Source organism: Amblyomma mixtum, chromosome 8 (assembly GCF_055824585.1).
Source record: "Amblyomma mixtum isolate Tamu chromosome 8, ASM5582458v1, whole genome shotgun sequence".
In the NCBI taxonomy this organism is placed as follows: domain Eukaryota; kingdom Metazoa; phylum Arthropoda; class Arachnida; order Ixodida; family Ixodidae; genus Amblyomma; species Amblyomma mixtum.
The window spans coordinates 88,034,369-88,052,587 of record NC_143019.1 but is presented as its reverse complement, the minus strand read 5'-3'; the positions used below and the strand labels follow the sequence as shown (position 1 = coordinate 88,052,587).

The window sequence follows — 18,219 nt, the reverse complement described above, 5'->3', positions numbered from 1 at the left end:
CTCTCTACACAATCTTATCTCGCGAAAAGCCCCCTCTGCCACGGTCGATTGGGAGTCGCGGGGATAGCAACGATTCCGCCGTATCGCTCCCAGCTATCGAGCCAATTTCGCCGGCGCTGCCAGGCAGGACTCAAAGATAAACAGAAACCGATCCCGTTTTTCCTGCTACATAATTCAATCACCGCCCCGGCGAGTCATATGATTTCCGAGACGGCAAGCGCGTTCCCGCGGGTGCGAGAACTCTCCGAAACGCAGCCCCGGCTCCTTCCAAAACAAGACGAAAAAAACGAAAACCCCTTCGAGGAGTTTCCATACGCCCGAACCCGTCGAGCTCAGTTCACGGATGTCAACTTGGACCGCGAAATCGCGCCAAACGGACGGCCAGGACGAAACGAGACGTTTCGAGTACCGGTAACAGCGGTAGCACGGTTCAAGAAGTCGTTGTCGAACTAAACAATCATCGTTAACCACGGTGTAACTAAAAAAAGGCCCGAGTCTGCGCGTAGTCGAGCAAAAAGAAGCGCAACAACCGTCCGTGGAGAGAGGGTTATAGGCCTAGCAGCCGTGATACGGACGGGTGCCCCTGCGACTGCTTGGGGGCAAAAAAAGAAGGGGAGGGACTGGTTACTCGAGCCTCCTCGACGAGTCCTGTTACCGATGATGACGAAGACGCAAGGGACGCCAGAAGGAACGTGTAATTATTCGTCCGCGTCGAACCGGAGGCTCGGGATGGGTCATTACGAAATCGCGCGAAACAAAATAGAACTGAAATAAAAACGAGTTGCTGCGCTGTATTCAGGTGACTAGGTGAGGCGTCCATCAACTTTGCAGAGCTTCAATCGAAGAAGAAAGGTCGTTTACTTGACACGAGGGCCGAGACGCGATCGAGTTTGCGGTTTCATTCGCGATATCGGAAAGAAACTACGCAGCCTGCGCTGGTTAGACGATGTTTTTTGGGGGCGCCTAGCAAGACGTTGGTGAGATAAATAAGGGAACGGGTCGACATGCCCGGGGCTACGTACCTTGTAGACATCGCCGTAGGTCCCGCTGCCGACTCGCTGCACGAGCTCGTACTCATCCTGGGGGTTTCGCCGTGAAATATCCGAGGGTGACAGGGATGCCATCATAGGCCGGTCAGCTTTACCAGCATGGTGCTCTCACGAATCCATTCCTCCGAGAAGCGATAGGACACTTTGCCAGACCACGATCACTAGCACCACGCACAAAAGAGATCGCGCACAGGACGTTTGGGTCACTCAGAGGCCATTCATTGCTGCCGCGTTTGCACAGACACAGGCTCCCACAAGCCGAAAAAACACACCGCTCCAATATGCACCGACGTTGACGATTCCTTCGCTGCTACAGGGCTGACCACTGGATTGACTGACGGAACGGATTCTCTCCTCCTTGCTATCGCCCGGGCTTGGCTCTGGGCTTGGCTGGGCTTCCGGTCATACGCGCCGTGGTAGCCGTTTTTTCGTGCCAGCCGGTCGCCCGCCGCAGCGACCGCGACGGGAATTTCTTTTGAAGTGCCGGCGAGACCAGATCCTGCTTGGCGCCCTGCACCGCCGGCGACCCACCAAACGTGCTCTCTGAGTCGTTTTTCTGCTCGTGCCTCCTCCCCTTTCGAAACAAAAACAAAACCGTTCCTCCTGGCGACTAGTGCGAGTGTGCCGCCATCTCGTATCCAAGATGCAAATCAGCAAAATTCTTTATATATTGCAAATAAAAATGTTTTGCAAAAACTTAATAAAACAACTTTCGCTAAAAATTTTAGCTTGTTACAATTTTTTGTAGTTTGTTAGCTTAAGTATGCAAATCTTAATTTCTAAGGTAAGCCACGTGACCACGTAGTATCGTCTGCAGCACAAGTGTCTGGAATCGGAGCGAAAGTAGGCGTGTAAAATGGCTCCCACCGTCAAGAAGATAGCGTTGTTCGGATCGACTGGTTTTACGGGCCAAGTAGTTCTGGACTACGCGTTGAAACAAGGTAAGTGAGCGCTCTTAAGCTGCCTAACTCTGAGGTGTGACTTTGACAACGCGACCACTCTACGCTGGGTCAGAGAAAGCGCCCCAATGGGCCGAACTATCGATCGTGACACAAGTTTTTATTTCTCAACACGGCGCGTTTTTTCACTGATGATAGCTCGCGGAAACAAAGTGTTTCCTTTTCATTTGATATATCAGAAGCTGTAGCGGCTTGAGAAGAAAATATATGCGCTGACGATTTCTTGTGATTAGATGGCGCCAGCCGTATGTTCAGACCGCGTTGGACTTTTGTTTGGACTTCTGTGCGATCGGCGTTTATGGCATGCCCAGAATAACCATACAGCGTCAACAGTGCACATGTTTATTAGATGTGATCTTAAGTGTAGGAGACGTTGCGTGTTTTTATTATCATATACGTTTTAACCGCGATATAGACGCCTCTGGCCAACCGATTAGTCTTTATGATTCATCTCTCGACCACCTGTATCTAGGCCGAAGGTCGCGCATATTTCCGCCGGGACGTACATTACGCACTTTGTAAAAAGAATAAAAATAGATAAAGCGCTAGAAGTGACAAGATGGGAAAACATGCGGCCTGTGCGTGCGCGACAAACTGCGCGGCGAGTTGTAGATACCACGGCTTGCAGTTGTACTGCGTCTACTCTGTGAAGCGTGTTTGGAGGTCTACAACCCGTACGTCGGAGACTGTGGATGTCGGCTTCTGACGGCGCGCACTCGACGCAGTTTCCTAGTTTCCATTTCTCTATTTCTTTTCCGCCCGCGCTTTTGCGCGAGTGTTTGCGCCACTTGCGCTGTTCGTGGAGGCGTAGTGTGTATAGTGAGGCAACTTCATACTTTATCAAGTAGTGCATGGCTGTATAGTGTGGCGGCGCTGCGGCTCTCAACAATCCGTACTTGCCATAGTACTTGCACTCTGTTTATTTCAACGTCAATTGCTTTATGTCGAGCTATAGCTAAGATACGAAAGCCGCGTACTTTGTCTTTATTTTAGATAATAGCTCCATTTATATGTAAATACTCAGACCATCGACTATATTTGTGCTATCTCGGAGGCTATGCTAGCTCATATAAATTTTCCTCTAACGGCAGCGACTTTAGAAATATATTTCGAGTTGGTAGGCCAAAGTATCCAGAGTTCAAAATTTTGATTTTAAACTCCCTACAACCATCAGAGAAAGGCTACTTGACTGGCAGTACCACTTCCTCCTCTTTTATTTTGTTTTTTTATCGAGAGAGAGAGAGAGAGAGAAAGAGCCGGAGAGAAGCGAGAAGTGTGACTACTTGTAATTTATTGACTTTCGCTGCCACCCGTTTCCGGTGGCGGCAGCAGCAGCGGCGTGCCCAGTCGAGAGCGCGTTTTATCTGTCGTCGCGAGAGCAAAGTTCGCGGAGATCGACAGTTCCTGCGCGTGGTCGCCGCGTACCTGCATTCCCGGAAAGACAGACTCGCGCCATCGGCTCACGCTCTGCCCCTCACTGAACCATGGTGTCGATGTCGGCGCTCTTCGTCCGGACGCTGCTCCGTGCACCGTCTCTCCGTGCCAGCTGCTACAGCGGGCGCCGCTACCTCTCGCAACAAGAACCGGCCGCATCCTCCGCGACCTTCCCCACGTCTGCGGACGAGATCGTCGTCGAGAAGCTAAGCGGCGACCACGCCGGCATCGCCGTGCTCGGTTTCAACCGACCTCGCGCCAAGAACGCCATCGGCCGTGTCTTCCTCAAGCAGCTCGAAGCCACCCTCGACTGCCTCAAGTACGACGACTCCCTTCGGGTCCTCATCGTGCGCAGCCTGGTGCCGGGCGTCTTCTGCGCGGGCGCGGACCTCAAGGAGCGTGCAGCCATGCCCGTCCGCGAAGTAGGACCCTTCGTAGCACGCCTTCGTGGCGCCACCGTCGCCCTGGACGATATTCCGGTGCCCACCATCGCCGCGATGGACGGGGCGGCGTTGGGGGGTGGTCTCGAGTTCGCGCTCTCTTGCGACTTGAGAGTGGCCTCCAACTCGGCCAAGATGGGTCTGGTCGAAACCACCCTGGCCATCATTCCGGGCGCAGGGGGAACCCAAAGGCTGCCCCGCGTCGTTGGCAGGGCCAAGGCTAAGGAGCTCATCTTTACCGGCAGGGTCCTGGACGGCGAGCAAGCCGAAGAAATCGGCCTGGTCAACTACGTGGTCGAGCAGAACAAGGAGGGTGACGCCGCCTTCCAGAGGGCGCTGAAGTTGGCCGAGGAGATCAGGCCACAGGGGCCGATTGCCCTGAGAATGGCCAAGCTGGCCATCAACAAGGGCATGGACGTGCCCCTCAGCAATGGCTTGGACTACGAGAGGGCGTACTACGTCCAGGTGACGCAGTCTAAGGACAGGGTGGAGGGTCTCACCGCTTTCAAGGAGAAGAGGAAGCCAAACTACATTGGAGAGTGAAGTGTGGCCCAGTGGATTCGAACCTTTGAACAAGCAGCGGTTGTGCGGTGAATAAAAAGGTGTACATGTTGTGTTTGTTACAGCTACGCACATACCGTGCCTGTGTTTCTTAGTGCAATGCTGCCACATGCCTGTACCAAACAGCAGCAAGTAGTCTTCTTAAAGGGGTGGAGACATCAAATTTGTGGTTGGCGCGTTATTTGTTTCAAACATTTCGTATTGCTCTGGGAAGCTTGATACACACTCGAAGATTCATGTATTCACAGTGAATAATTTAATGTAGCATTTTTAGGTGAACGACTTTCGGTTTCAAAACGTCGAGTTGGACAGTGACGTCACTCTCTAGGATGCTCAACTACTTTGCCTGGTCATGTGGGCCAACAAAGTTGTGGGCCTCGCTTGACGATGTGAAGCACTTTGCAAAATTCCAATAAGGATGGCTAGTTCGGCAATATGTTCACAAAAACTAACTGAGCGAGTGGCGGTTCGCAGCAAATGTGGCTCACTGGTGCGTCAACTGCGCTCATGTGGCTCGTCACTCGTGCCTCATGGCTGCGGCTGTGCCCCGCTCATCGTACGGCACTGTTTTATGGTAGGACGTCACTAAAATGTTTGTTACTCTACCAGCCTAGCAACGTCAGCGCTGATTGCGCTAGCGATGGGTCTAGATCGTGAGAGTGTGCATTTAGGTAATGTTTGGAACCAAATTAAAATATTTTTTAAACGTTTGCTGTGTCCAACACCTGGCTGTGAGTGCCCTTGCATACAGAGGAATCCCATAGCCTCAAAATTTGGTCTCTCCACCCTAGTGCTCTTGGTGTCCGAGTTAGGGCTTGAGTAGGTTGTAGTAAATACATAATTTCCTCATCATTTGCTTGCCACAAAATACCACCCTTTACAGCCTCTGCAATCACTCATTGCCACTTTCAAACGATTATCCCCAAAAAGAAGTCCAAGAGTTGGTTTATCGGAATTTTTGTGTGTAATGTTGATCAGCAACATGAACACTTGTCATAAAGACTGCATTTGCTGATGTCATTTTTCTGTCGGCAAAGCTGAATGCAAAATAAAACAGTGATTGCACAGGTTTCTACAAAGCTCTGGTAGTTGAGACTGAAACCAACGCACTATAAATCAGCAATCGCATAAAATGGTGCAACGTATGATGACAATGGGTACTGCCAATGTACACTGCATTACAAGGAACGTCATATTATGTGGCTGCCACTTTATAGAGTGCATAACTGCTGCTGGTCGCGGGCACGAGGTGCTGAGACTTGGTGGCAGTGCGGTGTTGCTTGGCTGTGGTTTAGTCACCTCGCATTATCAGACAAGAATAACTGCGCCAGTACTGTTTATAAGACTTAAAATAGCACGAGGCAAGTGTTGGTGCAAAGTTTTCTTTAATGCATTGCATTTAAAAAAAAACGTGGACCCAAGGAACACTGCATAGTGTCTCTTAACTACATTTCTGAGGTGCTAAGGCTAGTAATAACTGAGAGACGTGCACTGCAACATCCTTCTCTGTTCCACAACTTGTGACAAGCTTTCACTGAACTGTTTAGATACATGGGCATAGCGTGGGTGAGCATCGGCAGCTTCTTTGCCGAAAGCATGCCACGAAACCTAACTTTGCTTTTAAACTACATTGGAAGTAACATACCCGCGACCCACACTGCCTTCTGCTGTTGGCTAGCCTCTTGATCCACTTTTGGCTGATCGGCAACAATTTCTGCAAACCCGGAACCTGAGTGACAGTGGGTCAGCAGCTCTCAGCTCATTATGCGGTGTGCCATGGGGAGTTACTATTTCATGTGGTTAGCACTTAAGGGCCGTCCCTACAATTGTGACACATTCAAGCTACACTGAAACCATTGACACGCCAACGGGGTCGTGCCAACTGCATACACAGGTGGCCTGGGCCACGTGGCTGGCTGCCACAATTACTGCTGGTAGTTTTAATTAGTTTTGAAGAAGCAGTGAGGCAGTGTCAAATATTCAGGTCTCTTTCTCGAAGAGGTACGCTGTGGTCACTTCTACCTTACTGTGTTTTACCTAGCATGGCAAATGTTTACCATCAAGTTATGCTTGCATTTTGTGTGCAGTTGTAGGTAACATTTCCATAGCTGGCTTGGCCATTGAATGGGATCATAGTTATTGCTCATCATAAGAAAAAAAACAGGTAAGGAAGCAAGTTTAGAGGCAAGTTGCGAAAACAGTATGTACTAGAACTGGGTGCTCTCAGCTTGGTATGGATATTTTTGGCGTTCAAGTTCCTGAAAATACAGCAGTGGTCCTGTTACTATTGCAAGAGAATGGGTGAAATTTTATGCCACAGTGCAGCAACTATATTTGTAGTCATACCACAGTAGAGGGCTAAACCTTCATCACATTCAACTTTTTAATATGCACCAAAATTTCACTACATGGGCAATTCGCCTATCATTTCTGCTATCACTGTATGACTATCTTTCTCATCAAGCTGTCTTGATTGCTGTTGATCATGCTCAGGTAAAATAACAATGGAGCTCTTCCAAATGTGTCATTTATATGCCTATTTATAATGACACTGGAAACTGGCAGTCCAAGCACGACTACTAAATCCTGCTTGCAGCACTCATAGTCGTTGACTTCCTGTTGATACAAGAAGCATCAGGAAGTGCAAAAGGGTAAAACACCACACATGAACTACTGTTTCGGATTCAGTAGTGCTCACATATTACAGCCAGGCTATTTCCATCAAAAACTATGCTTTGTAGACATCATCACTCCAGAATGGGGCAACCTGTTCAGGCAGTAATGTGGACACCACTTTGTAGTAGTAGTACGTTTATTTGGCCCTATTATGTACAATATGCCCTCGAGGTGAGGCTAAATGAGGAAGACCAAGCATGCTTTCTGACAAGGCCTACTCCCCAATTAACACATCATGCGAACGGTGGCCGAATGGACAATGAGCAACATTATCACAATAGAAGATATTTAATGACATACAATAATAAGTATCAATTAACAGTAAACAAAGCATTTCATAATATCACATTCAGGTAAAAAAAGGACGACAATACACACACAAAAAAAAAAAACTAAGCACGCAGAGTTAGCTGAAAGTTATCCGGGGGGTGAAAGAATCTTCAGTTTTTTCTTAAATACAGACCCACTATAACTTTCTAAAGCAATCTGAATAAGAGACTGATAGGCATTACACAATGTTATAATTTGATCTGTTGTTTGTTTGCCATAATTTGTTCTGGGTCTTGCAGTAGATAGGGCAACTGAACGTAGGCCATATGCAACATTTACGCAACATTTGTCACAATTACATTAGCACACCTTTCTACAGTCTTCCTCAAGTGATTTGAACTTCTTTTGGGCATTGTCTTCTTGCTTGCAGAATTGAGGTTCTCATCCAGTTTGTATATAACGATGCACTTGCCCTTCTCGCCTGAGTCCTTGCTTTAAAAATTGTCTGACAGGTTACGAGGTGACGGTCCTTGTGCGAGATGCTTCTCGGCTTCCCAAGGAAAGCGCAGCCCAGCATGTGGTTGTGGGGGACGTGCTGAAGAAGGAAGATGTCGACAAGGCTGTCCAGGGCCAGGACGGAGTTGTGGTGGTCCTTGGCACAAGGAATGACTTGAGTAAGTCCCCATGGAGGCATTTATGTTGACACAGCATTCCTGTGCAAGTGTGCCCTCTCAGGTGAGCCTGTGCGTCCCTCTGCAAACATCGATGCCCTGCTTCTTCTCTAATGAACTGAGTTGTTGTGCAGGCGGACCCTGAAATACTTTAATTTGGGCTGCAGCAATGGCCTTTACTCCGTTTCATACATAGCAGCTGGCAACGCTGTGGAGGTTGCTGAAGTAGTGCATCTGGGAAGCCATATTACTCCACCACGTATCTTCGTTCTTTTCAAAACTCCGGTCAGTGTTTGGACGAAAATAAAGAGCGGTATAAAACGATATGGTAGCATTAAAAATCACGGTCGAAGCGGTCAGGTGCTCATTGTGCGGGCCCTCTGGCCATAATTTTCACAGAGTGGGAAGTACTTTTTGGGTGCGGATTTAGTGGGAGCGATTCGCCCTACCAACCGTGTATCATACCGCCACATGTACTTTTTCTTTTCGAAGTCTCAACGAGTTGCATTACGAAAATGCTGCACGAGGTAAAGAGAAGTCCAGGAGGTGCCAGTCACGGCACTTAAGATTTGTCGCTACAAAATACATTTGTGCTCGCTTTGGTTGCACGGTGAACTACTTTTTGCGCGCGGACTTACCCTGCACGAACAGTGACGCTAGCTTTGGCAGCGTTGCCTGCTATGTATGAAACGGAGTTTAGAAGTTTGAGCACCCACCCTGAAAGCAAGAAGTGTGTGTTTTCAAATCCCAGTGCCACCGGGTACCTGCTGGTTTTCCAGTGGTTCCAAGCTTTCGCCTGTACTACTGCTAAGTTCCTCTGAGATGAAATGTTTGGAAAAATCAATCTTTGACACCTCGTCATATAGACGAAACACGTTGGGCATGGCGCTGCTTGATCACACGGACTTTTTGCAGTCAAATCCGGGGGTTGATTTAATGGATGGGGCTCTCGAGGCAGTCCTCCCTAAGTGACGAATTTAGCACAGGAAAACCCATGCTGAAGCCAATTTTTTTGTTACCAAAAAATTAAAAAGAAAACAAATGGTTCAAATGGAACCCCCCCAGCAACCGCCTCCTCCAAGAGCAGTACATAAATCTGCCCCTGGTCAAGTCATCATCGAAACGCTTTCATTTGCTGTAACCCATGTTTCTGTGGCTGAGGTTGTGTCAAGTGAAATGAATAGACTTCACTTTCTGCAACAAAAGCTGAGTTCATGATTCATCACTGGAGGCGCTGCCACAGTGGCTCAATGGTTATGGCTCTCGGCTGCTTATCCGCAAGACGTGAGTTCAGTTCCAGCCGTGGTGGTCGCATTTTAGTGGAGGCGAAATGTTAGAGGCTCGTGTACTGTGCGATCTCGGTGAATGTTAAAGAACCTCAGGTGGTCAAAATTTCCGGAACCCTTCACTACAGCATCCCTCATAGCCTCAGTCGCTTTGGGATGTTAAACCCCCAGAAACCAAACCACCATCATTGGAAACACTGTTAGACACTGTCAAGATCACTGTTAGCTCACTTTCTTGTGCAAGTTCTTGTATGAATGGAAAAGATAGCACAATCCGCAGACTGTTGAAAAAGTATATAGAAAACAACGAGCACTATGATGAAGCTCGACCAACTAACCGACTGACTTTTGAGACCATTGTATGTGCTTTGCTTGCCTCTTCCTGTGCTAGCCAGCAAGCTAAGATTACCAAGAATAGAGAGAGAACTATTCAAACTGTGTATATTTGTGCTGTAATAATTTGAAGCATTGATGAGTCAGCATGGCAGAGTGCACAACCACACTGTCTTCAGCTTCACATCAAGCAGAATTCTGTCGTTTATATGATGGGCAAATCGCTTTGTATAGTTGGAGCCTGTAGGCCTGGAGAATACTCTTGTCCTTTATTTGAGATAGTAAGGAAAAAGAATAACCACCGTAACTTGATGTCATTAAAACTCAGTGTATTAGACTGCATATTATCCGATTTTTGATACTATTGTTACCTAAGTCTGTCAGCCATTTGTACTGTCAACAGTATTTTTCAGTGAAAAACAGTGGACAAGCAATCTGTGCAATAGGTATTGCCCCCAAGCGATACTGTTGTCTCTAAAAATCTAATATCATTTCTTTGTACAAGGTCTTATGCCGTCAGTCTCTGCCCAGGAAGTGTAAAACCTCATTTGAAATGACCAAACGACAGCAAAACCTATGGGTAGCGTTGTGCACCCATCCAAACACATACCTACAATGAGAAAAGGGTAGAATAATAAAGCACAGTGCTTATTTGCGTTCTTTTGCCATTGTTTCCCTCATTTTTGGTTCTTGCTACAGCTGAACTCATCTGCACAGTGTCACCGATAGTGATTGGTCATCGCTGCATTAGTCAAGGTTAGGTTGTATACGAGTACTGCTCCTCAACAATCTCAGGGATGACCATTGCATAATGCTTGTACATGCACATAGTGAATTAGTGTATTAATTTTTGCAGTGTGCATCACTCAGGTGAAGCTTGCAAGCTATAGGTTAGCTCATTCTCTTCGGATAATCATTTGAGCCGACCACCAAATTCAGGTCCAAGGATTAGTGTACTGTTTGTGCAGGTAACCCTTGTCCCAGTGCCTTCTTGTAACCATGAAGAGGAAGCCTCATGCCCTTTCCACACTTCTTCCAGGTCCAACAACAGCATTGTCCGATGGGCTGAAGAACATCCTGCAGTCAATGTCTGACCATGGAGTCAAGCGCATCTCTGTCTGCATATCATGTAAGTCTTGAACTTCATCAAGAATCTGAAAGAGAACTTCATCAAGAATTGTGGAATGCAGCAGTGCACCATGTTTTAGTGATGTGAACATAATTAAAGATAAGCAGGCGCTGATTGACAAAGCTCAGCTATCAATCAGTGATCACTTGTCACCGCTTGTGCTACCATTTTTTCAGATGCACTGCGATTCTATAATGAATACTTCATGTCACAACTTATCTCGCTATCTGCTTTCGATCATCAAGATGGAATTTGTAGCTGGTATTAGGTGATGATATGTGCAGCATGGTATTGTTCATTCATGTCTAATATGCGCCATTTTTTTTTGCCTTGCATACTGTCAGCTCTCAACTTCAAACCTATAACAGCAATGTAGCTTGGAGCTAGCCGTGAATCCAGGCGAGAATGAAGATAGTAAGGAATGGTAACATGTGCTACTCACACAAACGCGCATGCCTTGGCAGCACTTGGCTTTCTGAAGACTCTCTCTCTTTTTTTTTTTTTTGTAACAACACTTCATTGCTCAGAAGGCCACAGAAGTGCACAGAAGTGCTGTCATCACCTCTGTCTCGCACTTGAGTGCCTGTGTGTTGTTGAGTCAGAAGTTGACTCAGTTGTGTTAGTACAAAGATTAATACTTTGATACACCGCTGAGCATGCTGACATTTCTGGATAACAGTGGTATCCTAATAGGCTATATTTCAATACACGCAATGGAGCTCACTTACATTGGAAACCTGTTGTAGCATGCAATTCAGCATTGATGAGTAGGTTCAAGCCTTACTTATTCCTGTACTCAGTGCTTGAAGTGGGGTTCCATCGAAGGGGAGTCTCTAATGATTCGAACACAGGTGGTGGAAGAAATAAAAGGGGAGACAGAGAGAAAGTGGCTGGTGGCCTGTTTTGTGCATCGTTTTGTACAATGGGGAGAAAGTATTCTTAAAGGACACCCACCACGTTGGCTGAGTGGTTACGGCGCTCAGCTGGTGATCCGAAAGGCACGGGTTCGATCCCGGCTGCGGTGGTCGAATTTCGATGGAGGCGAAGTTCTAGAGGCCCGTGTACTGTGCGATGTCAGTGCACGTTAAAGAACCCCAGGTGGTAGAAATTTCCGGAGCCCTTCACTACGGCGTTCCTCATAGCCTGGGTCGCTTTGGGATGTAAACACCCATAAATCAAACCTAAACCAAACTACAAATTCTTCCTAAAAAATTCTGCTGTCATGTTGGAATGTCACAAATAAGGTACCTCCGGCGTTCTCATTTTAAGCATCATTAGCATGTGTACTGACAGTAACTTGGACAGGTTTTTTTTATCTACTGTGATGATAAGCCACAGGTTGCAGTGAAAAGCTGTACGTTCACTTCTCGGCTGACCGTGCAAAGCTTAACTGCCCTCAATGAAATACATAGATGGCTAATGCTGTGAAATGAGAAGTTCAATTGGTCTGTGGTGCTTGCATGTATCTTCACATCGTGTAGGCAATTTCAGCATGACTGAAGGATTACTGCATAAAACTTTCATTTTAACTGATTGTAATCTGTAATCTAACTATAATATGACTTTGATAGGCATTTGAAAGCGATTTTATTGTGTTCGGAACGGTGGCATGGTGATGCATTTCTGCATACAGAAGCTGTACAACTAACTTCAAGGCTCGCTATAGTGGAGACTTCTGGATTAATTTAAACCACCTGGAATTCCTTACAACTTTCAGCGAAATTTGAATACATGCACATTTTTTATTTACCTCTGTCAAAATATGGCTGCTGCAGCTGGGATTAAACTTATAAAGCTCAGGAGCCAATGCCGTAACCACTGAGCCACCATGCCAGGCTAGCACCGAGGGGCAGCAAGGCTAATCCGTGTGACAAGCCAGTAACTCTAGCTAGGTAAGGGCACTTGCACAAGAGGTCCTTGAGGGTGGGTCCAGTTTGGAACGAGGTTTTTAACTGCTTCATGAAAGGGTGGTCGAAATAAAGTCAACCATTGGGAGCACTGGATCCATGGCAGCCTGTTTTCGTCAGAGCAACAATGGCACCATTTGTCACGGCAAGTTGCGGGGACCTGTTATGCAGCAAATGTGGGAACAAACTGCCACAGCTTGCGAAACCCTACTTGACCTCAACTCTCATCACTACATATGTTACCTCGCCCTTATAATTAGGTTGTACTGCTGCATATATTTAAGTCCTGCTAATGTTATATCATTGCGGTACTGCCCCATTAAAACATGCACAGCATTCAGTGCACTGTTTGTTTTTGAGGCATCCATTCTTCATGCTGCACGTTTTATAGCCCAATATTTCACACTTAACAAAAGAGTTTAATGTGGTATAAAGTCATGTTTCTTACTTTTCTGAGTGCACTTACCCCTATAGTTAGAGTATCCATTCTGCTTTTTTTACTTTGAAATAGTGCAAGGTGGGAGGGAATGTAAGAAGGTGCTTATGAATGCACCATGCAAGTACTAATTCGCTATGACACTGAAGTAGAGTAACACAGTGCTAGATTTAGTTCATATAGTATATCTTCAAGGGCCACGATATGACTAATCACAGGGACGAATAGATGCGTCATTTGGCTAATACCTGTAGCATTATGTTTGGTTTGGTTTATGTGGTTTAACATCCCAAAGCGACTAAGACTATGAGAGACGCCGCAGTGGAGGGCTCCGGAAATTTCGACCACCTGGGGTTCTTTAACGTGCACTGACATCGCACAGTACACGGGCCTCTAGAATTTCTCCCCAAAAGAAATTCAACCGCCGCGGCCGGGATCGAACCTGCGCCTTTCGGATCAGCAGCCGAGCGCCGTAACCATTGAGCCGCCGCGGCGGCACCTGTAGCATTATGTCTTCACCTGTTTTAGGCTGGATGTTAGCATGTTAGTGTGACGTGAGAAACATGTTTCCAGGTGCTGTTTGGCACCTGTACTTTGTTTATTTATTCTTGCTCTCAGTACTGAATTGAAAGGCTTTGCAAAGAAGTCTTCACTGTACACTTTCCTTGCACTACCTGCTACCTCTGTCTGGTTCTTGTTAGTGGGTGATTTCATTCATGATGCTATAAAAACGGACAGAAAAGAGGTTGCTAGCCACGGTATCTTCTTCGAAGCATGTGAACTGCGGCTGGTCCTTAAGGGTAATGGAGTGGATTCCAAGAAAAAGCAAGCGTAGCAGGGGGTGGCAGAAAGTTAGGTGGGCGGAAGAGATGAAGAACTCTGCGGGGATACGGTGGCCGCAGCAAAGGACAGGGTTAATTGGAGACACATGGGGGAGGCCTTTGCCCTGCAGTGGTCGTATTCAGGCTGATGATGATGATGAACTGCGGCTGGCACAAATAAAAGGGGCAGGCAGAGGGAAAGAAAAGGGAGCGATAGAAAGAAAAGGTAGGGGTAAGGTGGTACTGTACACTGTATTCAAAAATACGTGGGTTCGGAGTACCTGTTGCTCTAAAGCACCATTGCGATCCATGTGCATGCAGCGTTCCTGTTTTGGGAGCGTGCCAAGGTGCCATCCCAGTTCATACCACTGACTGAGGACCATGAGCGCATGTACGAAGCGCTCAAGGCCTGCGACCGTGAATGGGTCGCCATCTTCCCGCCACACATTGCAGGTACGCCTTTGTCAATAGTGTTCATATCTTTGTCCCCCGCTTGTCGCAGTATGGCGCAGTCATGCAGAGACTGGATTCATTGATTTGTGTTCATTTAATTATTTCGCTTTTCCATTCTGCATTGCCTTATGCTCACAAAGATTATAACCACTTGTTGGACTACTGGCCAAAAGTTATGTTGTGGATTGTGGACAAGGAAAACTATAACGCAGGTAATGTCTAACCGTCTAATAGTCAACAAACAAGGTAATAAGTTGTCCATTCCTTGCCTAATTTGCTTCTGTGGGCATCCTAGCATCGCCAGTGTCGTGATTTTCTTGTGTGTTTCAGCCGGGTCTTCTCCGTCACTTCTCCATAACCCTGAGGTCCTGGTGGTAATTATTTGAAAAGTTTTATGTGCTGAAGTTTGCTGCTGGCGGCAGGAAAATTTTTTACAGTTCAAGCACATGCCAATTGTGCTGGCTTCGTGCTTTAAGCAGTGAAAAGTCAGCGGTTCGTTTCATTGTTGTTCCTGATCAGAGGCCTGTAGCATGTAGTCCAGTGGCCCTAAAGGTCTCAGCCTTTCTTCCCAAAGTGCCATGCCAGTAACATCTTGGTTTCTTCAACGTCCATACTGCATCTCTTTATCGCTGTTCATTGTTTGACACAGGCCAGTTACTTACTGTAGCTTACTTGTTGCTTGTTGCTAGACATGATTTCTGTGCAAACCCAGTTGTAATAATCTATCAACTTCGCACTGTGCCTGGCTTTGGATCTGTTGACTTCTGCTACATCAAAGGTGGCAAAAGAAGTGAACTTGCCACAGATGCTGTGGAGAGTACACCCCCTTTTCTCCTTTTTCTGTTAACTGGCCAGTGGCCCCAGTCAAAAAAAACCATTGGAACCAGTTGGATTTCCAATGGGTTCCAATTGGACGAGTTTAGTTTCCAAATGGTTCCAATTGGAATGGTGTTCCAATTGGATGGTCCAAATGGACCAGCCAATTGGACCATTTGGGTTTCCAATTGATGAGCCCAATTGATCTTACCCATTGCATCCAATTGGTCCGCCGAACTGCACCCAATTTATCCAATGAATGTTTGCATGTTTGACGAAAAAGGGAGAACTAATATGGTACTTACAATAAGAGCTATCAGCAGCTCAGCCTAATAAATTGTACTCATCACCTACACCACCACTGGAGCTGAAATTAAATTAAATAACTGCACTCAGTGGGCAAGCACCACCGGCCCCAGCACGAGAGCCTCATGAACTGGGTATATAAGTTGGAGCAGAAGTGTGTTCTCTGGATGTACATATTGAGCTAATGTATGCTACTAGTGCCTGAATGTGCAGTGTTCCTTGTGTGTGATGTATGTGTGTCTCTTGGCTTTGATTTCCATAAAAGCATGTTAATTTCAGTTCCGTAGAAAAATGTTGATTGGCACTACCCAGTCAGAAAAAAACCATTGGGACCAATTGGTTTTCAGACACCATTGGAACCAATTGGCTCAAAAGCCAACTGGAACCAATTGGTCTTTCCAATTGGTTTCTAGCCAATTGGTTCCAATGGTACCCAAAAATCAACTGGTTCCAATTGGAAATCTCAATGGTTTTTTTTTACTGCAGACAAAAGTTCTATAATTTGGCCCGCATGGTGAGATGAGTTTGTGACCCCCCCCCCTTTTCTAGCGCTAGCATTTAGTACTGTTTCTCGTGGCTTCCATGAAACATAAGCTGTGAACATTGCACCTTCACACAGTTCACAAATACACCGTGAGGATAAACCTTTTGAAGACCATGTGTTTTTGCCAACACTAACCATTGTCACCCAGTTAAGGTTGGCCCTTTGCACGCAATTGATGTACAACATTTGATTTGACAGATGAGCCAGCACGTGGCGGCTACAAAATGGTGAACGACGCCCCCGTCGGTAGAGCCATCTCCAAGTTCGACCTGGCCGAGAGCCTTGTCAAGGCTCTTGCCATGGATGAGCACATTGGACACAGTGTTGGCGTTGGCTACCCAGCAGCCTGATGGATTGTGGTACCCGCACACCCTGGGTTTCATGGGAACATCCCTTGCTTTGTACTATTCCACGATATGAATTGCACTGGTTAACATGTGTGCATTTCAAACATATATTTTTATACGCAAACGTTCCTACTTATATATTGCGTGTTATGAATGCAACAAGTAGTAAATATATCTTTAAGATATGTATGGGCCCTCTGTAAATTTTGCTACATGCAAGTTGTAGAATTTACTGATGGCCATTGCATTTTGTCCCTGGGCTGTTAGTACCCCACAGCAATAGTCATTGCTAGGCCCAGCCTCGTAACAAAATCGAAATAAACAGTATACATTTTCAAATAAATGATATATATTTTCGTGTAAAGGGCCCAGTACAAGCCCTTTGAAGGAACAAGTTTGTCTGCTCGTAACAAAATCGAAATAAACAGCATATATTTTCAAATAAACGGTATATATTTTCGAGTAAAGTGCCCAGTACAAGCCCTTTGAAGGAACAAGTTTGTCTGTGCACTCCACGTTGCTGGATGTGCAAAAACTTACTGATTTGGCAAGTAAGTTCTTTTCAAAGTCCTTAGGATATCCTCTGCATAGCATTTAGGTCGGTATTGTTTAATATATGCTATGAATCAGGCTTTGCCGTTTTCATGTGGATGATGTGTTCCATTGATGATGCAGCAGTTCTTATGGCCTTGCTTTTATTCACACTTCTTTCTCGCAAAAGAGATCAGTATTTTTTTCCCTTCACCACAGCACTTTATGTTGGCAATGATTGCCAAAAACCTGTAATAGGAATGAGCGTTGCTATTTGCAATAATTAAAGGAAGTTATTGGCTTTGAAACGATTCAAAGTATTTTTTATTTTTTTTAAGCAGTGCTGTTGATTTCAAGATGTGTCATACATGTCAAATTTGATTTGAGACAGATGAATTTAGTTCAACAAATGTCAATAAATTGAAAATTATCCAGTGGCCTAACTTATTTTTAGGCCCGACTTCCACAGTGCAGACAAGATGAGAGCATAGTGAAGAAAACATGCACACTCAACTCGGTGCCATGTATTGCCATATTGTATGTGATGCATAAGCCATGTCAATAAATGCCAGTTGGCTTTTGCCAAATGACCGCATCTGAAAAAGGTGGATATTTTCAGATTGCATTGAATTCTTGACAACGGCTTTGGTTCAATTTACTTATCATTAGGATTCTAGTGGCATTACCTTTCTGGCATTTTCAGGTTTTTCCTGATTCCTTATACTGCTATACTTACTAATGCTGTATTTTTATGAAACAGATGATATTCCTTCATAGTTTAATTCGCTGAGCACCTTTTCGGGTGGTAGAATGTGAAAATATCTGGGGCATTAAAACCAACCACCTATTTGCCAACTGTCTTCAAGGGTTTTCTTTCTGTAGATGTGTAATGACTGTGAGGTAATTGTTTAACGAAGCTGCTGGTATCTCTGCCAGTATGTCAATCGCATCTTACTGATTGCTACACACTGGAAGACTCCGCTATGTAAACCTTATAATTACACTCGTGTAGCTGTGAATGCACGGGCCACTATATTTTGTTCAGTATTTGTGTAGAGCCCGCCTGATTTAAATGTTTAAGGCAGTGTGTGCACAACTGCACAGTTGTATACACAGGTTTTTCTGAAAGTGTGTTCTATGTAGCATTTGTCTCCTTGTTTTAGGTAAATTTAGCATCCTGCATGTTGCAAATGGGTGATTTTTGACGGCAGCTTGCAAATGTTGTGAATAAATATTTACAACAAGCTCAA

General features: G+C 45.8%; 3 protein-coding genes across 16 annotated transcripts in view; 2 read left to right on the top strand and 1 right to left on the bottom strand.

Annotated features, from left to right (window-relative positions):
- hppy (MAP4K3-like protein hppy) overlaps window positions 1-1,587 on the bottom strand; it is a 180,378-nt gene extending 178,791 nt beyond the window's left edge. For all 14 annotated transcript variants that reach the window (XM_089558648.1, XM_089558649.1, XM_089558651.1 and 11 more), the window contains exon 1: window positions 1,023-1,587. In XM_089558648.1, coding sequence (XP_089414774.1) covers window positions 1,023-1,127 — 105 coding nt within the window. In that variant the 5' untranslated portion in view covers window positions 1,128-1,587. The remainder of the gene's footprint in view (window positions 1-1,022) is intronic.
- Window positions 1,588-1,865: 278 nt separating this feature from the next.
- On the top strand, window positions 1,866-18,219 carry LOC149333405 (flavin reductase (NADPH)-like). The gene is made up of 5 exons (XM_089558646.1): window positions 1,866-1,990; window positions 7,902-8,063; window positions 10,719-10,808; window positions 14,294-14,425; window positions 16,290-18,219. The coding sequence occupies exons 1-5, from the start codon at window positions 1,906-1,908 to the stop codon at window positions 16,439-16,441; spliced, it is 621 nt and encodes a 206-aa protein (XP_089414772.1). The 5' UTR covers window positions 1,866-1,905; the 3' UTR covers window positions 16,442-18,219.
- Window positions 3,280-4,515, top strand: LOC149333406 (methylglutaconyl-CoA hydratase, mitochondrial-like). The gene has a single exon (XM_089558645.1). The coding sequence runs from the start codon at window positions 3,493-3,495 to the stop codon at window positions 4,423-4,425; it is 933 nt and encodes a 310-aa protein (XP_089414771.1). The 5' UTR covers window positions 3,280-3,492; the 3' UTR covers window positions 4,426-4,515.